Here is a 27,993-nt window from a genome sequence, read left to right as displayed (position 1 = left end):
TTATATGCCAATGAGAAACAAATAACAATCATATTTACAAAGGCAAGCAAAGAGTCAAAACAGAAAAATAAATAAAAATTCCATACCATACGGGACACAGACATATAACTGTAAATTATTGCTTCATGTTCACGGGTTCATGAACTATAGTTAAAGTACTAGACAATATCTAGATCCAAACAGAACAGCAACAGTGATAGAACTGACTATCAGTAGACTTCCTTATTAAAAAAAAGAAAAGAAAGAACAAGAACAATCATTTACTGATACAGAGCAACTGCAACAACAGCCTTAAAGACAGTCAAAAATATGAATACAGTATGCTGCCAATGATAGGCTTATCTTACAACTCGGTACAAATTTGCTTCTTGTGTTCATATACTTCACTTCTTCCTTTTGTCTTAAAGGTTAACACACACAAACTCAAAGAGTCCAAAACATTTGTTCATGCTGGTTATCGATCACTCAAAGAGCTTTGTTCACAATGTTTCTCACCCCTGTATTGACTGAAACACAACAGGATGAAACAGGCAAGAGAAAAGCGCTGCATTCAGAGTTAGATACGAACGGGAAAGACTGCATCTATGGAAAAGTCACAGCATGCAGAAGTACAAAAAAAAAAATTGTTTTGAGTAAGTTATTTGCTAACGGAGACCTTCATCACTTAAGAACTGGCTTTTAAACCAAAACACTTGAAATCTTTTTTTCACATGTAAGCGAGGGAACAAGGCAATTTATAAAGTCACTTGAATTTCACAGTTATTGTTTGCATTATTTCTTTTTCATTGCATTTCAAAATATGACTGAATATCACTCAATGTTTAACTGAATTGTCTTTCTTTCTCCCTCCTTTTTTTTTTATTATTATTTTTTGAGGCTAATTTAACCACCATCTTAATAAGCCTCTACGCAATCCTCAATCTGATCGGTCAATCGTGACATTCTGCTTCACTGACTGTACATTAAACAAATATCTTAAAATGACATTTTCATCCATCCATTTCCATCTATGTTTTCCTTTTTGGTATGAATTAACACAGTGGAGGTTAATAAACTGGAAGAAAAGTTGAAAAAAATGATGAGACAAAAGAGCTAGGATACATCCACAGAAGAAAGTCGCACAGGTTTGGAGTAAATGATGAGAAACGTTTCAGTTCAGACTTTCATTTACAGTGGACTATCCCTTAATATTATTTGATCTGTCATTGCAAAACGCACAACTCAAAAATGAACAATGATATGACAGTATCATTATCAGTACTCTGGGTCTCCGTTCGAAACTTGAGCATGTCAATTTATATTCAATAAATGTATGAATATATGAAAAACACAGAATCTCGTCAGTGATAAACAATACAAGTGGTACAGAATCACGCCAAACAGAGATGGTGTTAAACTAAGACCCAAATTGTTTATCTGGCCTGCAAGTAAATGATGTGCTACAAAAAAAAATATACAAAATATCGAACTCTACACCTATTTCTTCGCTTTCCAAGGCCAATCACTCTGACAGACAGCGATCAGATATGCTTAAAGTTGCTTTAACATAGAGTATAAAATACGCCAGTCAGCATGCAAAAATGTGTGGTATCAAATACACAGTAAGAATAATACACATCTAACTAAGTAAACACCCTCTCATCATAACCGACGTGACACAAACTCTTCAATCGACACCTTCATTCTTACCATTTCCATTAAACAACTTGTCATCTCATTCTAGCATGGTATGAACAGGCATAAATATGCACATGGGTCAAAACCCCAGCGAGCCGCGCGGCACCTCTGCAGGTGTGCCAACCTGACCGATGTGGAGATGAGACGCAGACAAGGCTGTCGAGAGACAAACAGGAAAAGCAGAATGGGTCTGCTTCCTTTTTTTTAAAGCGCAATTTTCACTGATGATCAATCAAAGTGACAAACAGTAACAAAGTTTACATGTAACCTACTTCTACGACTGTTAAATACAATTACTGCTCTTCAATGCTTCAGTACAAAGACTCTAAATGAGGGAATGAAAGCGCTATGATTGTGAGAGGGGGGTTGCAAGCTCATTGCCCCCTGGCTGTCCCGTGAGGCAGCAGTGAGACAGTGTGTTCAGTCCAGGAGAACAGTTCAGAACAGCACACGTCACCTGTGCACGGAGCACCCCTCCACATCCATCCCATTCTTAGTTCAGCTTTTTTTGTAATTGAAATAAAGCGTGCCTTTCCCTGGATGAGAGAAAGAGACTCAGAGAGAGAGAAAAACGTGTGAAGTGTGCCAAAGGTTTTAGTTGTAGACTTTCGGGGGACCGTCGGGGCGTCTGGTCTGGACAATCTTGGCTTTTGGTCGGGCTTCTTCCTCTTCCTCAGTATCGCTCTCACACACGTGGACCACCACGCTAGGAGTGGACTCTGTACCCGCATGCAGCTCGTACTTCTCACCTACAGAGACAGATGAAAGATCAACACCTTTTGGAATTAATGGACATACTTAAAGTTAATTTCAGAAATCAAGCCTTCGTCCCCATGTCCTCAATTTAGCTTCTTCGTCATTGAAGAAAGCCATTCTGTGGGCAGGACATTTTTAACTTTCATGAAAAGTCTAGTACAAATACATTCCCGGACATTCTACAGCTGTCATGTTTGCATTGTCTATTGAACCAAATGTTGACCTATGGTATACTGACAACAATCACAAAAACTGTTAAAGAAGAACTTCCCAAGAACAAGAGAGGAAAAACTTTCTTTGCATGGCTTGGACAAATTGTCGAGCTAATGTAAATTATGAGGTAAATTAAACCCTAAAACCATAGGTCCCTATAAATTAACAAAATGGTCTGTGATTAATAATAATAATAATTTGGCATAAACAACAATTAGTATATTTGTTATAGTGCAAACAGCAGCGTTTTATTTAGGATTTTCTGCTATTTATTTTACTTATTGCAAATAGTGCCAATTATCTGCACCTCAGTACTATAGTATATTATAAAACAGTATGCAATGATAACTTAGAGCGCAAATTAGTATTTTAATTCAAATTATTAAATGGATTCCACCTTATTGGGACAATAAAGACCTCCCTACACCTTCCCTTACCCTATCCAATACTAGTTTTCATTGAAAATAAATGCTTTTCTGATGTGATCTGAAATTTTTAAAGGGAGAAAAAAAGTTCACCAAAAGGTGGATTCGAATCTGGGTCGATCGAGTCAAAATGAGTACAAAACATGTTTTACCATCTGGCTCTAACAACAGTTTACTGTTGTGTGTAATACTGGGACATTGGTGGGTGGAGTTAGTGTAAATAGCCTCTGCCAACAAGGTGGGCTATTTGTACTAAGTGTAAATAGACACTTCGTAATAATAATGCTATACAAAATTATTTTTGCCTCTAGCTCAACACACAGTTCTTCTAAGACTAGGCTATCTATCTATCCATCCATCCATCCATCCATCTATCCTTATTATAATCATCATCAACATTAATGAAAACAACATCAACAACAACAATATAGCCTTAGAAAAGCAGCCTGTTTGATTAGTGGCAAATATATATATTAGTGCTGGGCAACGATTAAATAAAATTTTAATCGCATTATTGTCAGCGATGAATCGCATTGTTATGCACAAAACTAATAACACATTCAAAAGTAGTGTTTTGTGCACTTTTTTCATTTAAAAGTAGGCCTACTGCTAAACGAACAAAAGTGTAATACCATTTGGTTTGCAAACACTTTGAACAAATAAGGTGCTTTTTCCAGCATTGTTCCCTTTACATAGTAGCAGTTAAAATATTTATTGTAGCCTCAACTTATAACATTAATTAAATTAAATTAAATATAAAACAAGCCAACTGAATAAGAGTATTATGTAATATCATGTAGAATTAAAATGAGAAAAATCCAGATATGAAGAATGGAGCCCAAAACATTTTGTGTTAGATTGTTTTTGCCAACTTTTCTGCATCTGGTGGACATTTAATAGATAAATGTCCACATAAAGGTCCTCTCACTAACCAATTTTAAGGTTTGAAAGCCATTAAAGATGAAGGAATAGAAGCATCACCATTGAGAACACACAAACACTGAGAAACAGAATGAGGGTTCCTATAGTAACGAGCCAACCAATAAGAGATGAGAAAAGGTTTTCTGGCAGGAAGTCAGTGTTCTTGTTTTTGTGACATATCAGGACACGACTCAGTATAATGACATGGGTATGACACAGGTATTACAAGGAGAGGGTGACTTATGAGGACATAACCCATGTCCCCATTTTTCAAAACGCTTATAAATCATACAGAATGAGTTTTTTTGAGAAAGTAAAAATGCAAAAAGTTTCCTGTGAGGGTTAGGGTTGGTGTAGGGCCAAAGAATATACAGTTTGTACAGTATAAAAACCATTACACCTATGGGATGTCCCCACTTTTCACAAAAACAAAGGTGTATGTGTGTGTGTGTGTGTGTGTGTGTGTGTGTGTATGTGTGTTTGTTTGTGTGTGTGTGTGTTGTGATATGTACCAGCAGGGGGCGCAGACACAGCACACATGAAGAGGAACATCTAAAACTGTTTAAAGTTCAATTTCTGTTTACAGTAGCAAATTTACAATTCAGTTTCAAAACACAATATCTGATCACCAACCACACATTAAAACATTAGTTTATAACATATTTTGATTTCTACAATACAGCCTCCTTGTAATATAATTTTAGCCTTCTTGACATTTTAATTCATAATACAGTAGAGGGATATCAGGACATGGTGAAAAAAGCCCATATCTGGAAATGTGGCACCAAAAATTATATGAATACTAAAGTTACATTAAAAAATGTATCTGCCATTGAATTTGATCAGGGGTTGTCAACATTTTCCAATTCGGGGACCCCCATGTATGCTTCATCTTCTCAGTAACACTGACTGTATAATAACTTTCATGAAATCATGATAAACATTAAATACAACTAGTGCTGGCCTACACTACCGATCAAAACGAAAGTAAGGTTGATTCTTTTGGGTCACTTAATCTTTCTACAGAAGTTTGCAAGTGTTTTTATCCACTTTTGGTGTGAAAATCAGTGTTTGAGACAGTGAAGACACACATTTGGTTCAGATGGTTACACACACTTAAACTCTGCACAGCTTGTTTGTATGTGTGGGAGTAAGTGGCATATGCTTGCATGCTCACTCTGTGTGTGTGTGTCTGTGTTTTGTACCTGGTCCCAGTTTGGCCACAGCACACAGCAGGTCGTAGTTGATCACAGGTGTGGCATCTTCATTCTGGCTCCATCCCACAGGTGGGGACGCAGGTGGAGAGATGAGGAACTGCTTGACAGGTTGAGGTGGGGCAAGAAATGTCTTGTCCACGTCTTCCCCTGAATTCTGCACCTGTGGTCAAAGAGAAAAAAGTCAGGGTGATAAAGCGAAAAACCAGACTAAACAGTACAAGAAAAAAACTCCTCTCCTCTCCTTTTTAATTAAAGACATCCTCTTAACTAAATATAGCACAGTTAAGGCCCAGATCTCATTGATTTGAAGGAATACTCTCACCATAGTTACTTCTCTCTGAAGGAAACAGGCAATTATTTTACTATTCAAAAGACACAAGGTGTCCTAGATCATATCCGCACTCCTACACAGCAGCACACGAATACACAGAATCATTGTGAGGATTGCGTCCACACTTTCTGCTCTGAATAAAACACGTGGAGCACATTTCCAACATAATGATTCTAGAAATATAACCGTGTCTGTCTGATTTCACATAATTAATAGCAATGTATGTGTGTGTGTGTGTTACTGTGCTGAGAACTGTGTGTTCTCTCCAGTTGAAAGACCTCTTTAGAGGAGAAACGAAGAACTAAACTCTCCTCTTCTCTCATCTAACGTTACGCTGAGAGTCATAAGATCTCAGCTCTTAAGAAATTCTGCAAAAAAGTTTTTTTTTTTTTTTTATTATAAATGTTGTTATATTGAACATTCTATTCTTCAAAGAATCTTGAAAAATATTACTCCACAAAAAATATTTACAGCACTCAAAACTGATCATAAGAAATGATTCTTGATCATCAAATCAGAATATTAGTAATTTAAAAGCATATTGTAATTTCTGAAGGATCATGTGACACTGAATACTGCAGTAATGGCTGCTGAAAATTCAGCTTTGCCATCACAGGAATAAATTACCATTTAAAATATATTAATATATAAATTGTAATACTATTTCACAATATCACTGTTCCTTTTGTATTTTTGATTAAAATAAATTCAACCTTAAAATAAAACTTCTTTCCAAAAACACTTAAAAAATCTTAGCGGCACCAAACTTTTGAGCAGAATAGTTTTTTGAACTATATCTTTATAGTTTTTGAACAGTTCACAAGTCACATGGAATAATTTTCTGACGTTCATTTGTGCTGTTTTGGAGTTGCAAACAGCTCCTGTATACACGTCATTTCTGGAAGGACTATCCCTTTAATGAAGAATGAAACATAATAAAAATTTAAGCACTGACCTGTGCGAAGTACAGTTTTAGTTTGGTGCCATTGAAATCGGATTCATGGAGCTCGATGCGTGCGCGTGCAGCAGCCTCTGGAGTACTGAAGCTGATCCTAACTCTCCTGAAACTCTTGAACATCTGGAAGGACGTCTGATCATCATAGATCCTGAACAGAGCCTCAAACCGCTCCTGAGGAGAATCACAAACAAAACACAATACATAATTGCTTCAGTTTTCTGATGTCTACTGTAAACTTTAGCCGTGTGTAATTTCACCATTCTGCTGATGTTTTTAGCATTTGTGTTATTATGAAACTACTAACACCATGCTCTCGTGTCTCGTGTGAAGAAAAGTACAGGACACTTCATAGTTTTGAACAGAAGGGAGCAGGTGAAATATGAAGAGTGACCTTTATTCTGCTGATGGAGCAAGTAAAGAGAGAACAGTGACAGGAAGAAAATAAAGCAAATGGTTCATTCAAGGACACTAAAACAACTTCTAGATTTACCCCACACAATACTGATGTGATTAGGCTCATTAACTGTTAAGATTTAAAGGTGTTGTTTTATATGTTTTGATATAAATTAAGTCTGCAGCTACTGTGCCAAAAAATTCAACATTTAAACTGATACCACAAAACAAAACATTAAAAGTAGAACAACCAATGATGTATAATTTCTCTTTTTGCTTTATCCCTCTGAATAAAACTATAATTTGAATAAATGTAATGTTTAAAATTATAAGAATAATAATAATTTTTGCTGTCCATATGCAGCTTGTTTGCGTTTGCATTTGAGTCTTACTGTTTCCACACATACAGAAGGTTTGTTTTGAACTCAGACACGGTGTAACAAGAGGGGATGTGCCAATCACTAATTCATGTGTTTCCTGCAAGCGGTGTAGACTTACACACTACCCAGGTGGAAGGAGTGGACATCCGCCTTCATGAAACGCCAGCTCTTTGTGTGTGTACGGGAGAGTGTGTGTGGCATGTAAAATCAACACCAGCTAAAATCACCAGGATTTTATAATGCTAAAATTGCCAAGCTGTTCACGAGCAAATCTCAGCTGATTAAGCTCGTCAATCTGCATAAATTGCATAAACAAGTGAAACTTGTTATTCATGGATATTTCATTGGTTAAACTGGCGAAGCAGGCAGAATATACAGTATTGTTCAAAATAATAGCAGTACAATGTGACTAACCAGAATAATCAAGGTTTTTCGTATATTTTTTTATTGCTACGTGGCAAACAAGTTACCAGTAGGTTCAGTAGATTCTCAGAAAACAAATGAGACCCAGCATTCATGATATGCACGCTCTTAAGGCTGTGCAATTGGGCAATTAGTTGAATTAGTTGAAAGGGGTGTGTTCAAAAAAATAGCAGTGTGGCATTCAATCACTGAGGTCATCAATTTTGTGAAGAAACAGGTGTGAATCAGGTGGCCCCTATTTAAGGATGAAGCCAACACTTGTTGAACATGCATTTGAAATCTGAGGAAAATGGGTCGTTCAAGACATTGTTCAGAAGAACAGCGTACTTTGATTAAAAAGTTGATTAGAGAGGGGAAAACCTATAAAGAGGTGCAAAAAATGATAGGCTGTTCAGCTAAAATGATCTCCAATGCCTTAAAATGGAGAGCAAAACCAGAGAGACGTGGAAGAAAACGGAAGACAACCATCAAAATGGATAGAAGAATAACCAGAATGGCAAAGGCTCAGCCAATGATCACCTCCAGGATGATCAAAGACAGTCTGGAGTTACCTGTAAGTACTGTGACAGTTAGAAGACGTCTGTGTGAAGCTAATCTATTTTCAAGAATCCCCCGCAAAGTCCCTCTGTTAAAAAAAAGGCATGTGCAGAAGAGGTTACAATTTGCCAAAGAACACATCAACTGGCCTAAAGAGAAATGGAGGAACATTTTGTGGACTGATGAGAGTAAAATTGTTCTTTTTGGGTCCAAGGGCCACAGGCAGTTTGTGAGACGACCCCCAAACTCTGAATTCAAGCCACAGTACACAGTGAAGACAGTGAAGCATGGAGGTGCAAGCATCATGATATGGGCATGTTTCTCCTACTATGGTGTTGGGCCTATTTATCGCATACCAGGGATCATGGATCAGTTTGCATATGTTAAAATACTTGAAGAGGTCATGTTGCCCTATGCTGAAGAGGACATGCCCTTGAAATGGTTGTTTCAACAAGACAATGACCCAAAACACACTAGTAACGGGCAAAGTCTTGGTTCCAAACCAACAAAATTAATGTTATGGAGTGGCCAGCCCAATCTCCAGACCTTAATCCAATTGAGAACTTGTGGGGTGATATCAAAAATGCTGTTTCTGAAGCAAAACCAAGAAATGTGAATGAATTGTGGAATGTTGTTAAAGAATCATGGAGTGGAATAACAGCTGAGAGGTGCCACAAGTTGGTTGACTCCATGCCACACAGATGTCAAGCAGTTTTAAAAAACTGTGGTCATACAACTAAATATTAGTTTAGTGATTCACAGGATTGCTAAATCCCAGAAAAAAAAAAAATGTTTGTACAAAATAGTTTTGAGTTTGTACAGTCAAAGGTAGACACTGCTATTTTTTTGAACACACCCTTTTCAACTAATTGCCCAATTGCACAGCCTTAAGAGCGTGCATATCATGAATGCTGGGTCTTGTTTGTTTTCTGAGAATCTACTGAACCTACTGGTAACTTGTTTGCCACGTAGCAATAAAAAATATACTAAAAACCTTGATTATTCTGGTTAGTCACATTGTACTGCTATTATTTTGAACAATACTGTACAGTGTATGGACTAATTGCATTGTGTTCTTTTTTTTAACCTTTTAGAGCTTGACAGCACCATGTCACAAAAAATTCCAGTATACAGGTTTGAAACGACATGAGGGTGAATAAATTATTTCATTTCTGGATGACCTATTCCTTTAATGAAAAATGAAACAAATTAAAGATTAACACACTGACCTGTGCAAAGAAGTTTTAGTTTAGTGAAGCTGAAATCAGATTTGTAGAGACACACATCATACTGACCTGCTTCTACATTAAATTAACTGTAAAATATGAATGCATACATGCATAAATAAATTTGAAATAAACAAATAAATCTAATTAAAATAAATACTGATAAAAGTGCATAATCTAAGTAATTGGACAGAATTTTTATAAGGAGACTTTTCTTTTCATGCTATGCTTGACATTAAAATTACATACTACTTTGACAAAAGAAATAAAATAAAAAAATCACCAAGAGATAAATTTAAATGTATAGTAAGAACAATGGATAATAATTTTGAGCTTTACAAAAGATTACATTTAACAGTATTAATTATTTAGATTTAATTACTAATTAAATAACTACTGTTTTAAAGATTTCATTTATTTTAAGGTTTATGGTATTGATATGTTGTGCATCCCTAATGCAGTTTCTTTAAGAAATTATATTATATAGATATATGATTGTATCTATTATGATGGCCCAGCATCAAAAAAGGAGAGCCGATGTTTTCTCTCTCAGTGTGTTGCTGGACAGACACTGCAGGGAAACTTCAAAGATCACATCAGCATCCAGTAAACAAAAGCTTGTTTATGTTTAATCCGATACCAACATTTCACAGGCAGGAAACAGGCCCATTTTCAAAGCAGGACTGCAGATAATTATTCAGGACACTGGTGTGATGTAAGGACTATGTAACTCTGTTATGCAACACCACAGGTGTGTGTGTGTGTGTGTTGGCTCACTTCACACCTCTGCCAATCACATGTATTATACACCTTTTACCTGCCTGGAAAACATCAGCAGGTGGTGACACATGAGATCACTGTGGTCAGCTTTAATGGAGAGCAGAGAGAAATATTTACAACTGATGGAAAACTGCAATCTGGTAAAAAAAAAAAACTTGCAGATGTTCACTACTAAACGGAGTAGAAAAAGCAAGTGTTACATATAAAAAAAGTTCTTCATTAGGCTGATTACATGATGTGTTATTATTTTTTATTGCTTTATTAAAATAACCATCTAATTAATTTATTAATTTAGCTTATTTATTTCAATGCAACCAAGTGAAAGCAAAACAAAAACTTCATAGTTCACACTATCCTGTAGACATATTTGATGAAAAGTTTGGAGAGGCTTCTGTTCCTCTGTGTGAAAAACTGTAATGCAGCTGACGTGTATTGTCCGATGTACCAATGAGTTCAGTCCTATTTTTATAATTATCAAAAACATTCTAAATATATAAAAATAAATTGTACTCAAGTATATTTTTCTAAACAGAGGCAGCATTTCAATTTTCAGCCAAACAGCTTTTTTTTTATATAAATCCATGTTTTCCATACTGTTTTACATTGAATGAACAAGAATAATTATATTTTCACTTATATAGTAGCACATAATGATAAACAGCAACATTTTTATAAAGATGTTAATATAAATACTAGTTAAGAGACCATATACTGTATTTGCAATTTGTAAATATCATCAGATAAACTATTGTGAATATATCATGTGTGTTTGAACACCAGCCCCATACACTACATGGCTCATGACTCATACTTATCCTCTTGTCCTCATACTTGTCCTCATTTCGGTCTCCTCAGAAAGTGACTTTAGGACAAGCTCCATACATGTACTCAATACAGAAAGCCATTAAAAGCAAGTATGACCCAATAATCTGGGGCATATGGTGGACTGGGACACTAGCATGATTTTGTGCTGAGAATAGTACCATAAATAATTTAGAAGATTAATCCGTTAAACGAGTGGGTGATGTTTTTAATTACCCTGCTGATGTTACACAACCCTGACGACTAGCCGCCAATCAAAAAGCCCTTGGGTGATACAGACTGGAGCTGATTCAAAGAAACACTGTATTATAACTACAAATTCCTAAATACAGGCAGCAACATATTCACTCAAAAAACATAGTTTGACTCGACAGACGCACAAATTTTATTACATGTCCCCATAAAAACTACATCGCATCTGGTTTCCTGTTATTCAGTTGCTCATTGTTCGGCCTGTCAGTAAATAATGAGTGAACTTTTGCTGCCTTAAGTCTTTGTCCAAAACAGAGTCTGGAAACAGGAGGACCAACCCAGAACACAAAATCTAAATGTTATCATAATGTCACACACGAGTCATTCATCCAAGCAGCCGAGGTGCCAACTCGCCAGGCACGAAACGGTTTTGTACAAAAGAAGCTGATCCCTGACCTTCTGTGAAAGGAAATCTCTTTAAGTGGCAGAAGCAATTCATCACAACTACCGTAAATGCAGAGGGCACTGTTTTTCCGCAGTGTTATCAGCACAGAGTTAAACAACAACAACAAAAGCTGTCATCCTGATTGGCTCTGGTGGAATTGGTGCCATCGCTCAGGTCTGTTGTGGTTTTTATACTAGAATCAATGGAAGGGAACAAATTCAATTGACAGACCTGATGAAAAAGCCCCGGGGGATTTTCCAGAGCTCAGAGATGGGCGGAGTGATATCCATCCCAGAATTCCATGCCATTATGGGAATTTTGTAATTCTGGAAAAGCCTCTTTTGACTAAGCCGACTGATTTCTTAGTAAGTTCAGTGCAGTTCTTCAATATGGAATTCAATCAATATATTTTATAGAAAGGTACCTGATAGGGGTTCTCTGACATGAAAAGATTGTCTTTCCCTTATTTTTGGGGTGATCCTCCTTGTGCTGCCAAAACAGAACTGACATGCCAATTAATGGACAATTAACGGACTCTACAAGACCCTTGAAGATGTCTTGGTCTTGTGGTATATGACATTAACAGTAGTTCTTTCATGTACTTTAAGGGATACAGCGGTTCACCCAAAAATGAAAATTCTGTCATTAATTACTCACCCTCATTTCGTTCCAAACCTGAAAGACCTTTGTTCATCTGCAGAACATAAATTAAAATATTTTGATGAAATCCGAGAGCTTTCTGACAAGACAGTAACGCAACTGAAATGTTCCCAAGTACAGAAAGGTAGTAAGGACATCGTTAAAATATTCCATGTGACATCAGTAGTTCAACCGTAATTTTGGAAAGCTACGAGGATACATTTGTGAGCAAAGAAATAAAAAATAATGACTTTATTCAACAATTCTTCTCTTCCACGTAACCACGCTCCACCATTATCTGTATGTTTAGATTTCTCCGATTTCATCAAAAATATCTTACTTTGTGTTCTGAAGACAAACCAAGGTATTACAGTTTTGGAACAACATGAGGGTTAATAATTAATAAGAGAATTTAAGTTTTTTGGGTAAACTATCCATTTAAACTGGGAGGTTGAGCCGCCATGGATTGGAATAGTTGGTCCAGCACATCCCATAGATTCTCAATCAGCTTCTGAAGAATTTTGAGATCAGGACAATACCTTGAACTATTCATCAGGTTTCTTTAAACCATCCTGAAAGAGGCTACTGCCATACCATTGTAATAAACGGTGTACCTATTCTGCGATGAAAGTAGAGGTAGGTGAGGTAGGTAGCTTGTGTCAAACCGACATCCACATGAATGGCCAGAAACAGGGTCTCTCATTAGAACCTTGCCCAGATCATCACAATCCCTCCACCAGCTTGCCATCTTCCCGTAGTGTAACCTGGTGCCATTACATCCATGTATACACAATGTAAAAGAAAAGGGGATTCATCAGACCAAACATTCTTCTTCCAGTTCGATTGCTTGTGTGCCCATTCTATGAGCTTTTGGCTGTGGACAGAGGCACCTTCACAGGCCACCTTCATCATTAAAAGTGTCTCCATAGACCTTGTACTATCAATGATCCATACACATGCTGTAACCAATCTGCAGTTTATCCCTCTTTGGACCACAGTTGGTAGGTTCTCACAAATGCTGACCAGGAACATCTTACAACCCTCACTGTTTCAAAGATGCTAAAATGCATTTTAATATAACAATTTTATCTAAAGAATGTATTATATTTATAAAATGTAATATTTCCACAGTATTTTTTATATAAATATATAAAAATACTGTGAAAATATTATTACATATTATAAATGATATTAATTTTATATTACATATTATACAATTTGTATTAATTTTATATAAAAATACATTTTAAATGTAATTTCTTCCTTTGATGACAAAGCTGAACTTTAAGCAGCCACTACTCTAGACTTAAGTGTCACATAATCCTTTGACAAAATCATTTGAAAACTCTGATTTGGTTTCTTATTTTTGAAGTTGACAACAGTTTTTCCAGGTTTACTGATGAATATTACATTCAAAAGAACAGCATTTACTTGAAATATATATAGTTTTTGTAAAATTGTAAATGTTTTTAAAATGTCCGGATATCCTGATCCAAGCAACACGACACTGGTACAAGTTATGTGCCACCCATTCTCTGACCACAAAGTTACATAATTCGGTGTGGTTGTCACATCAGTAGATGTTTATTCCTGGCTCTATCATCCGCAAGCACTGAGGATTCAGGAAGGTTGTTTGATGTGCTAGGACTAGAATGTGCCGGCTGTGTCGGCTGGTAACCTGACCCACAGGAAAACAGACACAAGTGGGTGGCCAGCAGCCTTTTGTCTAACGTCATCATTACCTACGTGTGCCTTTAAACTTTCAGAGTGACATCTGAGCTCTGCCTATGCTCTTGGGTTACAGATATATCTAACCTCCCTGCTCATCCATCTTTCTGTTTCATCCATCCATCTAAGAGTGAGAGAGAGACATACAGTCCTAGCATGGCTGTTGCAGGGCTGTATCTCAGGCTGCAGGCTTCAGCCTCTCCACCTGCCAAAGCTCAGATCCTGTTACCTACCTGAGTAGAAACTGATCCAGGTATACCTCCGTCCTATGCTACCTTCCATTTAACTGTCACTCACTGTGCTAGCTAATGTGCCATTTGTTGTGACATCCACTCTAGACAGAGATATCTGCAGTGTCGATTAATCAGCGATTTATTCTGCATGAATACTGGTACATTGGAGGGTCAAACATGACATGTCACATCCTGAATTAACCTTGCCTTATAAAATTATAAAAAAGTCAAATGATCTGGTAGACAGACCTTGATATAAACCTATTGACCTTGTGTTTATGTTTTTACTGCATGTTGTCAATTTGGTAGACAAAAGTTTTTCAAATATGTTAACTGTTTTAACTGTTTTGCTGTTTCTTTCTAGACACACACACACACACATACATACAATTATAACAAGCTGAAAAGGCTTATCAACTAAAAGACTGACCGTCACTAACTGTTATTGGACTTTCTTGCAAAAGGATTTACAGCAATCTAATAGTAAGAAAGGTCTATCATGTTTTGCTCAAAGGCAAGCAGAGTAGTCCTGTGTCACTTCCACTTGGGACGAAACCTAGATCACTGACCATCATGCAATCACCATTCAACGACAAACAGATCAATTTAAAAGCCAGTAACAAATAAAGTGCACTGAAAGGTGGCAAGATCTGACAGCTGCTATGGACATTCATGCCTGATGGACATTCACTCCTTCCTAAGACACAAACACACCAATGTGTTTACGGCCTCAACAAACATGCCACCAATGTGTTAACCATTTAGAGGGGATGTGCATGTGTGTGCTTATGCGTGAATGTTGAGAGTCCTGCCCATAACCTTCAGATTGAATGTGCTGATGTCTGCATATTTTCCATAGGACATCATTTTCCATTGAACACACATGCATAGGCCACACCTGTTCCAGTGAGCACGCTCAGATCCCAGTTGCTCCACTAATAAGACTGACAAATGTTGATGAAAGGTTATCAGACTATGTGAACCTATCCATCATAATATCTCATGTTAACGCAACATGTTCCCAATCAGAAAATAATTTCTAATTCCTTTAGAATTTTTCCATTAATGAAAATAATGAAAACAGTCAAAACTTCAGATGACTCATAATGCACTGCCTTGATTTATTTACATAAACACACACATCTAGTGAATTTTTCAATGCTCCTGTGCAGCGAGAAAATCAGAGCAGAGAGTAAATGAATAAACCCTTAAGCGGCGGATAAAAGAGAAAAAGTAAAAAAACAAAACCAAGCTGTTGTGCCAAGAACAGTGTAATCAGTGACTGTTGCCCACGTGCTGCATCTTATAATCTCCTGTGTCCTCAAAACGAGCCAAAAACCCAGATTAGAAGCAATACACACACTGAAATTTTCAGACAATCTTTCTTTCTGACTTTCTTCATAAATCTTAAGTTGTCGTTCTTTTACTCCTGTTGTTTCTCAGTCAGGGCAGGACCCTGCAGTCTGCAGCAGCATAGAAACACCTGTCTGTCTGTCTGAATGCCTGCCTCTCTATTTGCAGTTTACGGCACAGAAACACTGACCAAACATGGAGACAACATAAACTGCATTGACACTTTAACACCACATGCTTAATGGCACTTCTTTCTTTTAATTTCAGTATCAAATTTTTCTTGTGAACCTCATTTGAGCAACTGTCAAAGACACATGCATGTTCATGCAAAAATGTGCATATTTGTTAGCTTGTTTAAGTGAGGCAAATGTTTAAAGGTGTAACAGAAAAATATATAATTCTAAATATTAAATCTACGAATCCTGACATAAAAATGCATCTGTGCATTTTCAGCGCTGCACACTGCAGAAAACTGCAATGGCTCATGCCAGAATGCATGTGTGTAAGTGTGTGTGCCCTACTTCTGGACTAATTCTAAATGAGGAATCCTAACAAATACTCAATGCTATTTAAAATAAAGCGCCATTACCAATTACAAGCCAAAGTAAGCTTTATCATCGATTATCGCAGTATAATAGGTGAATACGTGCAGTTCTACCTGACTTAAAAGGCAAAGGTAAGCATGTGTATGCAGGAGCAACTGCATCTACAGCAGATCTCAGCAGATTATAAAAGAATGGTTTGTTTTTTAAGGGACTAGATCACACACAAAAAATTAAAAGGCAAATGTCAGTAAGTTAATTATGCTAACTTGGCTCTAGAAATAAAAAGAAGGGGCGGGAATAACATGAAGGTGAGTAAATAATAACAGAAGTGTCATTTATGGTTTGAACTATGCCTTAATGTAATGCGACTTAAGTGTGAACACCAGCTGCATCATCCCATACAAACGGGTGGAGCAGCCCGTCTGGAGCTGCTCCGCATCGAGGTTGTTCAGAGCATTGACGCCATCGGTGCGCATGCAGCAGAATGTTAATGTGAACTGCGGATTCATTGAGAAAATTCCAGCTATGAGAAACAATGGACTGGCGGCGTGCAACGTCACGCAGACCGCGCGCATGCAGTTAAAGTGCTCCTCGCGCACAGACACAGACCGTTCATAAACACAGCATGCACTTACTATTGTTTTCCTATTTTAATTAGTTTATAGATAAACTTGCAGTACCTGCATTTTGTCCGACGTAAACACCTCCGTGTCTACATCGCAGGCGATGAGCGTCAACATCTCCAATTTCATGTTTATCGATGGCATGCCCTCTTTTGCAGCTTTTAAACAGATAAAGAAATTTGGTCTTTTATAACCTACGCTTATTTTCTTACTCGTTAGTCTTCTTTCTGTATCTGTGCGCCTCTCTGAGACTGAAAGTCTTTTGTGTGTTGGTGAGGTGACTGACTCAAACTCTCTGGCTGTCTCTGACTGAGATGCTGCTCTGTGAGCGCTTGAAGGCTGCTCAGGTTCATCCGTACTGACCAATCAGAGCGCTCAGCCGCCACATTGACGTCACCGCCTTCTTCGTTTGATTGTCTTCTGATGTGCACGCGCTCCTCAGAGAAGTGAACGCAGAACACCGCAGAACGGTTCGGTTTTGCCAACAAACGATGCCGTCATTGTTGTCCTGCTCCTCTGATTAACTAACAGTACATGAAACAGTTCCAGGTGACAGCTAAACTTGTAGTAAAAGAGGGGAAACATATGTCATAAATTCCTAATTTATAAAATGACATCAGAATACTGACAGAATGACCACAGACCTTAAATAAATAAATAAATAAAAATGTGAATTACAGGTGGGGAACTGATACACCTATTTACAGCATTATCTCTTCCGGAATTCAAAACAAAAGTTTGGGGAGTCTTGAAAATTTTACATCAGTAAACTCTATGTAGGTTACAGTGTGATAATATACATATAATAGTCTTTTAAAGTTTTAAGTTACCACAGACGTAAGTTTTGTTCATATGCTTGTGAACAAAAGTCACATCCTTTGAGAGGGAACAATCACAACAGTGTGCCTGCTGGATAATTATGCTAAGAAAATGCAAACTTAAGTTGTGTCATAAAAGAGCATTTTCAATGTACTTTTTTAAATAGGATTTTATATCACAATAAAGGTGTGTGCACTAGTATTCCCTCAGCTTGTGGAAAAGCTATTTGTGAATAACTTTGATTCATATATATATTTTATAGGGATCTAAAACAAACAAAATAATTATTTATGTTTAAAACCGATTTTATAGGTATTCTTTCATTACTACAGTTAATTAAAAATACCTTTTCGTCCAATAAGCTGTTTCCAATGGACTATCCACTTTAAAAAAGCCAGTAAAAATAAGGCCCAGTGTATGTTTTCTGAATTCATTTTTGACATTGCACACTGAAATGAATGACCAATAAAATGACCAGTAAAATTACCAGTAGTTTTTTTACTGACTTTTTTTCTACAGTGTCCCCTTTAAATTTGTGCACCACAAATTGCATTCAGACACAAAGCACTATTTCAAACATTGTTATTATTCAATCACACCAATCAAAATAAAGCTCTCTCATGCTTGTTTTTCAAACAAAACGTGATGAAAGTACAGTGAAGGATAATACTGCATGACAATCTGTGCAAGAGACAATGCTTAACAGGGTCAGTCTCGTTACACACAGACACACATGGACACAGCACTGCAGAGACACTGCACCATCATCATGACTTACAAATGTGCATGTGTAAAGACTGCCAGTCTACCTCGTTCATGTACGTACCATGCCGTACCAGCCCCTGGCACCACTGCAGCTATCGCAAACTAGGGCAAGCTATTTATATCACGAAGAGAAGAATGAGAGAGAGACATTCAGAGAGACATGACAGAGAGAGAGAGAGAGAGTGAGTTCAGGTGCAGGAGAGTGCAGGCAACTATAGGAGTAGAAGGTGATGCAGCAGATACGGGATGCAGAAGAGACAGAGATAAAGGAAAGCCGCAAGTCAGTTAGTTAATATAACAGACAAGCTGAGATATCAAGTGAAAAAAGATAATTGAAAATAAATAATAAAATAATAAAACAAAACGTGGAAAATAAAGGTAAAAAAAATTAGTTACAGATAGTATTTCCAGTACACTGCAGAGGTAAGCTATTGTGCATTTCTAGCAGGTTAGATGTATTGCAGTTTCTATGGAGTTCCCTGTGGAACTTGTTTATACACAACACCAAAATGTCACCTATGTAAATGAGCCACATCCTGTCCTGAATAATAACAGCATAATATTCTCATTATCCTCTTCGCAATTCTTTTTCATCCACGGGTCAGCAGCAGGTCTATGGAAATGAGTACTACAGCACTGCACTGAAATGAGCAATGCAGTATATCTATTTATGACCTTATTATATAATAAATAATGTGTGGATGTGTCATTTAAGGAAGTGGCTTTGCTTCAGGACCCAGATTTTACATTGGACATCAAGTGCTGACCCAACACACACACAAAAAAACAGCATATGCTGGTTAGGTGTGTTTTTAAGGCATTGCACCTGTTCTGAAATGGTTTAAGCTGGTCATGTGCCGGTTTATGCTGGTCCTGACAAGCAGCCATACTTCAAAACATACCTAACCAGCATATGCTGGATTTTTCAACAAGGAACACAGTAGCAAAACTATTTATTGTACAAAAAATATATAATAATAAAAATAAAAAATAAATAATATATTAAAATCAAAGTGAAGTGCAAATGCCCACCACTAAGTGAAACATGATTAAAAAGGAAATGATAAAGACAACATGCATAACAAAAGCTAAATGCTTTTTCTAACGTGGAACAAACACTGTTTTGAATATTGTATTAGTAGCTGTAGTTAAGTAAGAATCCTGAAACAACTGTATCATTGTCAACCACAAAAAAAAATAAAAATAAAAAAAATAAATATATATATATATATATATATATATATATATATATATAAAGAAGCACTGTTTTCAACATTGATAACGATAAGAAATGTTTCCTGAGGAGCAAATCAGAATGATTTCTGAAGATTCATGTGACACGTGTGTGTCTGCTGCAAATGTAGCCTTGGTATAACATGATTAAATTAACTTTAAAATATATTAAATTAGAAATCAGTTTTTTTAAATTGCAATAATATTTCAGAATATGTTTTTACTGTATTTTATGCAGCCCTGGTGAGCATAAGATAATTTTAAACCCCAGGGTGATTCTGTATGACTGCTGAATGTAAACTATCTTTACGGATCACACATCAAATCCATCATTCCCAACAGCCTGATCTCTTGGGTGAGTTTATAAAGGGACTATTTATAGACTTTAATCTAAAGATACATGGCTGAGTTCCACTGTTTTGATTCCTATCTGAAGAGTCTCGGCACTGGGGCAGGCAGGCAGGACTTTGACCCTGATACAGTTCAGTGAACAGACTGGGGAGGAGGGGTCGAGGCACGTGCCACCAAAGCAGGTCAACAGTTTTAATGAAACAACATCGCCAGGCTGCCAGACGCAACAAAATGAAAGACTTATGAAGTGTGTATTTCTGTGTGTGTGCATGTGTGTGTGAGAGAGCAAAAGGCAAGGAGGGAAAGAGAGCTTCTCTCCTGCAACTCACACAAAGTAAATGAGATTTTCTGAGCTGGGGGGGGCTGGGGTTTCTGTGAGAGCTCTAGTTTCTGAAGCAGAAATAAAGGCCAGCTGTTTGCCCACAAAGATGCTCCCAGCTCCACCCAAAGACACAAATCACACGCACGTCCTGATTTTGCCAAGTCCGATGTGTTCCTAGGTCAACATATTTTGTTGACCCTGGAACAACATTTTACTCCAAAAATATATTCTTAACCATTTCCCTATACCTAAACCTAACCTTAACCATGAGTAATCCCTAAAATCAGAGGAAATGATAGATGAATGACACTGATGTACAAGCACCAAACACTGATTTTAAGCATAAACTTCACAAAATCTATAAACTGGTTCTTCAAATCTGATTGGTTAATCACAATGTCGTTCCAGGGTCAACAACGATGTTGTCCCAGGAACATGTCTCACTTGGTAAAATCAGGTTAGGCAAATCACACTCAGTGTATCTCAAGAGCAGAAAGTAAAGAGCATTTTTTTGTTTTTCAAACTGAGAGAGACCTCAGGTATGCATACATTCACTTCAGCTGTGTGGTGTTTTGACAGGACAAAAGTGTGGTTTTGAATAGCCATCTCAATATAAATGTTACAAAGTGATCAAAAAGTCAAAATACGATTTTACTGTCACTCACAGCAGTAAATTGTTAAATAGTAAAGTGTTCCTGTAGCTCAATTGGTAGAGCATTGTGCTATTAAGCGCAAGGTTTGGGGTTCGATTCCCCGGGAACACATGATAGGTAAAAACTGATAGCCTGAATGTTCTTTGAAGTCGCTTTGGATGAAATCATATGCTAAATGCATAAGTTTAATTTAAATTCATGGCTGCAATGGATAACTGCACTCATTAGTACAAGACAAAGCAGTATGCAGGGTCACAGAGTGAAAGGCATTATGGGTAACCTCTAGCCCTCACTGTTTATCCATCTTTTTTACCCTCAGGATAATGACCCAAATATACTATTCAAACACACACATTGCACCAGCATTCACAGTCATAAAGCACACACACACACACACACAATATCAGAGATGTAAGTCATGCTCTTAATGGTACTGATAGCAAATACTCTGCAATGTTTTCCAAGCCTCAGTTGTACTCATTGACAAGTCATGAATGCATAGTAGCGTGAAGCAATATTACCGGCCGCTGAACTTACAAAGTGGTCATGTCATTAAAACTGTAATTATTCTGGAAAGCAAAAAATAAATTGTGCTATGAAAACACAAATTTAAAAAATGTATGGCTGTGAAAAAACACAGCTTAATTTACCTGGAAAACTTGTTAAGCACTGTATATGGTTCCTGTTTGGTTTCTTTTTTTTAAAAGAACTACTTCTTAACATTCTAGAAACACCTCTTTACATTCTTTAGAGTCTACATTTGTAACCTGTACTAACATTCATAGAATGTAGCAGGGAGGTTTGTGTGGTAACTTAACAGGAATCGAAACAGAATTATGCTAATGGTCATTTTTAAGATTATCTTTATGCTACCTTTTAAAAGTCTGGAGTCACAAAGAGATTTAGAAATGTATAATTTTATTTAAAAAAAATATAAAGACCTTTATATTATAAAAAAATAAAAAAATTTGAATGTTCCATTTTTGAAGTTTGGATGTGAACATGAGCTGGAAGCAACCTCCTCACAGGGCAAGATTATGAAAAAATTAATATGAATGAAAAGACAATATACTGTTCACTTATTGTCTTGGGTCAGTAAGACTTTTTAACAGAAATTAATATGTATTAAATGAATTTTAACTGACAGTCAAGATTTACTGTTCTATTAAAAACTGATAATATTAAAAGTTTCTTGAGAAGTAAATTGGGATAATAAAATGACTTCTGAAGAATAAAGTGACACATACCTGATGCTAAATATGTAACTGTGCCATAACAGGAATAAATTACATATTAAAAATATATTTAAATACATTTACATTTAATCATTTTGCAGACACTTTTATCCAAAGCGACTTACTATTTGGGAATACATAAAGCAATTCTTAAAGAGGCAAAAAGACACAGGAAGTGCTCATGATACCAAGTTTTAGGAATTGTTCAAATAAGAACATGCTAGAAAGAGAGGGAATAAATAAAGATAAATATTTTTATTTTTATTATTATTTTTTTTTAAATTTAGGATGAAGTCAAGTGGCATCGAAAGAGATGAGTTTTCAGCGGTCATTTAAAAATTGTCAGGGATTCAGCATTCCGGATAGGGGTGGGAAGATCATTCTACCAGCCAGGAATGGTAAACGAGAATGTTCTGGAAAGTGATTTTGAGCCTCTCTGTGATGTTACCATGAGGCATCGCTCACTAGTGGATCCCAGACTTCTGGAGGGGATGTAGATTTGTAGTAGTGATTGGAAGTAGGCAGGTGCTAAGCCTTTCACATGAAAAAAAATTGCTACTAATGTAATTTATTGTAAATACTGTTGTGTTTTTTTAACCATACAATAGTAAAGTGTATTATACTGTATATATTATAGTATTTACAACACTTTGTTAATGAATGTTACAGCATACTGTAGTATTAACTACAGTGAACTGATAAACTGTAATAAATACTGTAGTATACTTTAGCCTTTACTACAGTAAACTGTAGTGTATTATACCCTATAGTTGTAGAAGACTTAGTACAGTATTGGGTAAAATAATTTGTTTATATTGATTAGTTGTTATGTTATCACAGCAACTATAGAATTACAAAAACAAATTAATTCAAGTAATTTGGTATAGTATGGTTCAAAAACACTATAGTATTTAATATAAATTACTATAGTATCTTTTCATGTGGGCTGTGGCTGTTCTATATGCAATCTTGAACTTGATGCTAGCCGCAACCAGTAGCCAGTGCAAGGAGATAAAGAGAGGTGTAATATGGGCTTTTTTTGGGCTCGTTGAAGACGAGTTGTAACACAGCGGCACGCTGCATTCTGAATCATTTGTAGAGGTTTGATAGTGCTTGATGGAAGTCCAGCCAGAAGAGCATTGCAATATTCCAGCCCAGAAATGACAATTGCCTGGACAAGAAGTTGTGCAGTATGCTCTTTTAAAAAGGGCCTGATCTTTCTGATGTTGTGCAATGTAAACCTGCAAGATCAAGCAGAATTTGCAATGTGGTCTTTGAAGGTCAGCTGATCATCAAAGGTTACACCAAGATTTCTGACCGAAGTTGATGGAGTAATTGTAGAAGAACCTAGATGGATGGGGAAATCATGGTGTAGAGTTGGAGTGGCAGGCAAGACAAGAAGCTCCGTCTTTGCCAGGTTGAGATGTAGGTGATGCCAAGATGTCTGCCAGGCAGCCTGAGATCTGTGCAGCTACTGTAGGATAATCTGGTTGAAATGAGGGATAGAGCTGTGTGTCATCAGCATAGCAATGGTAGGAGGAGCCATGTGCCTGTATGATGGGTCCCAGTGATGTAGTGTATATGGAGAAGAGGAGGGGTCCAAGAACTGATCCCTGAGGAACCCCAGTGATAAGACGATGTGCTTTGTGTACCTCCCCTCCCCAGGCCACCTTGAAAGACCTACCAGTGAGGTAGGATGCAAACCACAAGTGGGATCCCTGTGATGCCCAGTGATGAGAGGGTAGACAGGAGGATCTGATGATTGACAGTGTCTAAAGCAGAAGATAAATCCAGCAAAATAATAACTGATGATTTGGAATCAGCTTTCGCAATCCGCATGGCTTTTGTGACTGACAGGAGCACAGTCTCCGTTGAATGGCCACTTCTGAAACCTGACTGGTTAGTGTCCAGTTTGTTGTTTTGTGAAAGAATCAATGATACCCAGTTGAAAACAACTCATTAGACGGTTTTCGAGAGAAACAGGTCTGTAGCGGTCTATAAGGGAAGTGTTTAATGTAAGGCTTTTTGAGCAGTGGGGTTACCCGAGCAAAGAATACTCAGGTCTGACAGATCTTTTGATTTGCACCATTTTCTCTCTGCTGTCCTGAGTTTGGTTTGAAGCTCACAAAGAACATCTGATAACCAGGGGTTAGAAGGAGCAGACCATGCTGGCCTGGAGGAGAGAGGACAAATATCATCTAGACAAGAGGTTAAAGTAGAGCATAAAGTGTCAGTTGCTGCATTCACATCCAGGGAAGAAAGGTGGGTAGGTGAGGCAAGATGGGAGGGTGAAAGGGATTGTAAGTTTCATCTACTAGTATAGGGAGTGTTGGGACACAAGTGTAGCTCAAAATGTAGCTTATATATAATGAATATACGGTCAAAGATATGCAGGGTTTACACCTAAATGTTGTCTGCAATGCAATTACATGTGTAAATGAAGTCAAGTTGGTTGCCCGATTTGTGCATCCCTGCAGTGATAAATCGTTTGAGATCAAATGTAGCAAGGAGTGAATGCAACTCTGTAGCATAAGGCTTGTCCAGATGAATGTTGAAATCGCTAAAGAATAAAAGTGGACCACCATCTTCCGGGAATGAGGACAGCAGCCCACAGAATAGAAAACAGTTATGCTGTTTCAAATTGCAATAATATTTCACATTATTACTGTTTATGTTGTACTTTGGGTCAAATAAATTTAGCCTTGGTAAGCATAAGTGACTAATTTATAAAAAAAACGTTAATTCTTGGATTTTTGGTTTCAGAATCCTGAAATATTTAACTATCTCCACATAAAATGTAGACTGGGCAATTACGCAAGAAGATGTAGGGGGGAAAACATTATTTCTGAAGAAAGTTCAACCAATGAAAGAGAGGTTAACCGAATCTTCCAGAAAACAGGTTCCTGATCACTTTAGTCTGAACTTTACATTTTGTACAGCACATTTCTTGTCACAAAATAACGCTTTGTAAAAAAGCAGTTATTAAAGGAATCGGCTAAACAGACTATAACAAAAATAAAAACCCTGACTAATATTATAAGTGGACCTCAGGAAAAAAAATGAAAGATGCACATAATGAAGAGACCAAGCTGAAAATAAGGAAACATGTTTTAGTTCTAGTGTTGAATGTCTACACGAACAAGATTCTTTTTGCATTTTGTAATACTTTGGATGCTAACACAACATTTACGTATTCAGGTTTAATGTTTTCAGAGAAGCACAAGAGGTTTTCAGAAGGAAGCAGGTATGATCTATTTTCAGCCAGTGACCTGAGTGACTCTGTTGCTCTCTCTTTCTCTCTCTCTCTCTCTGCAGAGAAAAATCACATCTCCGCTTATCTCCTCTACCACAAGGGAAGTAAAAGCTCTTCTCAGTCCCTTCCACTCCTCAGGTAAGAGGTTACAGCTTCAACAGCCAGCAAAAATATTCCATGAACGCTGAGGCAACGCAGTGTGAACATCAGATGTTGTCCTCGGGGCCTTAAAGAGCTGGCTTCAGAATGTAGGTTAAAATGTACTGCTCACAAGGCCTCCATTATCTTTGGACATGCCTGTTTTGGGAAACTAGAGTTTGCTGAAAAAGATGAAGAGACATAGCAAATCACTCAAAGCCTGAGGAACTGAGAGCGTTGTGTGGAAGAGAAAGCCTTTCATCCCACAATGCCTCATCTCGAGCTCAGACAGACCCTTAAATGAATAGTTCATTCAAAAATTAACATTGTTCCAAACCTGTATGAATTTTCTACCATTGGATTGGACTGTTTTTGACTGCACAATATTGTCAGTGAGGTCCAAAACAACAATGACTTTCAAAGTAACAAACACAGAGACTGAGATTTTTTAAATATTAGTTCTTACCCTCTGCCTGTCCTCCTCGAACACAGCCTCATGCACGCTGCAGGCAAACAGAGCTGTAGGTAGATCACTCAAGTCCATCATCTCTTCAGAGTCTTCCTCAGTCTCGCCAAACGCCATCTCTTCTTCATCATCCTCTTCAGGATCACTGCTGTGACCCTCTGAGCTGTTGCTCCACAATGTCCCACCCTCACGCATCATTCCACTGGCCCACCAGAAAACGGCATTAGAACAAATGATCCAATCCAGTTGAAATGTCCAGGCATCTAACTATTTTGCTTTTCAGTATAGACAGAACTGGTGCTCGAAAACTGGTGCTCTTTTTTTTAAAATAAAATAAAAAACATATACAAATCTGATTAAATTCACTGTTTCTATAAAGTGGGACAATTCCAACTTTGCTAGGACAGACTGGCGCTTCTGACTCACAGTCTGAAAGTATATTTTCATATTTAAAGAATTTGCCAATGATGATTCCAATGCCAGTTTTGTGTAGTGTAGAGAAGCGTTTGTTTGTTGTTTGTCGTTTGTCGTTTTTCAGATCACGAACACAGACATGGTTTTATATTTATGCAGTGCCATACGCAATGTAACGTGTCCCCACTGGATGCAACTAATGCCTCGTTTATAATGGGTTTTATTGCTTTTATCGTCGTATCACATTATGGTAAGGGACATAACATTTCTGTCAGACGCTTGAGGCATTCAGCCAATCACAACGCACTGGATAGCTGACCAATCAGCTTATACCTCGCTTTACAGAACGATGACCTTTGTAAAAATGTATGCATTTCAGAAAGACGGGGCATAGAGGAGCAACAATAATGAACATTATGTGGAAAATAATCTATTGCATTACACCAAAAACACAAAATAATGTTTTTTTTAGCAATGTCATATGACCCCTTTAAATTATACAATTATTCAGTTATGATTATTTTTTAATTGAACAATTGCAAATAGCAGCTAACTCAGTTTTATGTGGTGTGTGTAGTGTACAGGCATCTGTGGTTTAATCTTTTTGTGTAATTTGGATGGAGAATGTTAATTTTTATTTATTTATATTTTTAGTCACTTTTCAAAAGTTGCCAAATACATGTTTTAAACTGCTAAATTTGTTGCTAGGTGCGTTTGGAAGAAAAAGCAAGGGGAGACTGAAAAGTAGCTAAATTTACCAACAAAATTGCCAAACACACTGTCTGTGAACAGTCTCTTTAACAAAGGAACATATGCTTGAAGTTTCAGCTACTCTCTCGCTGAGTGTTACTGCGCCATCTAGTGGCTGATACACGAGTACAACGTGTGTGCATCAGTAATCTTATTATAAACGAACGTGTCTCTAAAATAGAAAGTGTTGTGTTCGCTAACCTGGAGCGAATGCAAACAGGCGGAGTGCTTAATGTATATTCTTGGCGATAAAAAATTAATAATGTACATATAATTAATATTTTCTGGGAGAAAATATCGCTGCTTCATAACAAACCGATTAGCACGCTTAAACTATCAAGATGACATTGGTAACATAATTGTAGTAAACATCTATGTTAGGCTATTAATTCTGCCACTTTTATTTGACGAAAAATGTCAAAGCAAGTCCAAAAGAGTCAAATGTAACGTTAAGTTTTAGAGATGTCTTACCAGTTATCTTTGCAGCTGATTCGAAATCGATGCCGAGGCAAGAGGCCATCCACTTTGAAATCCGAGGAGCAGAAACTTTAATACAATAATGTAATACTGTAAATCTCAACTAAAAATGCGTCTTTTCGTATAAACAGTAAATTCGCTTTATGCTATCAAAACGACGTGACAGTGAGGAATGACCAATGACATTCAGGTTTATCTCATGATCAGCCAATGGGGTTCGAGCTCGTGGAAGATTGACAGCCGTGATTGATGACGTGTGACTGTTCGGTGTATCACATCAGAATGCATTATGGATTATCT

The 27,993-nt window shown here is 37.1% G+C and overlaps 1 protein-coding gene across 4 annotated transcripts; it reads right to left on the bottom strand.

The window, feature by feature from the left end:
* On the bottom strand, window positions 1–27,880 carry LOC113117522 (calcipressin-3-like). 4 transcript variants are annotated; one of them, XM_026286249.1, is made up of 5 exons: window positions 27,688–27,880; window positions 26,053–26,254; window positions 6,496–6,669; window positions 5,198–5,369; window positions 2–2,426 (listed from the first exon to the last, which is right to left on the bottom strand). In XM_026286249.1, the coding sequence occupies exons 2-5, from the start codon at window positions 26,248–26,250 to the stop codon at window positions 2,272–2,274; spliced, it is 699 nt and encodes a 232-aa protein (XP_026142034.1). In that variant the 5' UTR covers window positions 26,251–26,254; window positions 27,688–27,880; the 3' UTR covers window positions 2–2,271. The 4 variants fall into 4 exon arrangements, with proteins under 4 accessions (XP_026142035.1, XP_026142037.1, XP_026142036.1 ...); XM_026286250.1 differs by lacking the exons at window positions 26,053–26,254; window positions 27,688–27,880 and adding an exon at window positions 16,875–17,340 and having other exon boundaries at window positions 1–2,426; XM_026286252.1 differs by lacking the exons at window positions 26,053–26,254; window positions 27,688–27,880 and adding an exon at window positions 17,030–17,335 and having other exon boundaries at window positions 1–2,426.
* Window positions 27,881–27,993: the final 113 nt, after the last annotated feature.

This window comes from Carassius auratus, chromosome 17 (genome assembly GCF_003368295.1).
Source record: "Carassius auratus strain Wakin chromosome 17, ASM336829v1, whole genome shotgun sequence".
Taxonomy (NCBI): domain Eukaryota; kingdom Metazoa; phylum Chordata; class Actinopteri; order Cypriniformes; family Cyprinidae; genus Carassius; species Carassius auratus.
The sequence above is the reverse complement of the archived record's forward strand: the minus strand, read 5'-3'. Positions and strand labels throughout refer to the sequence as shown.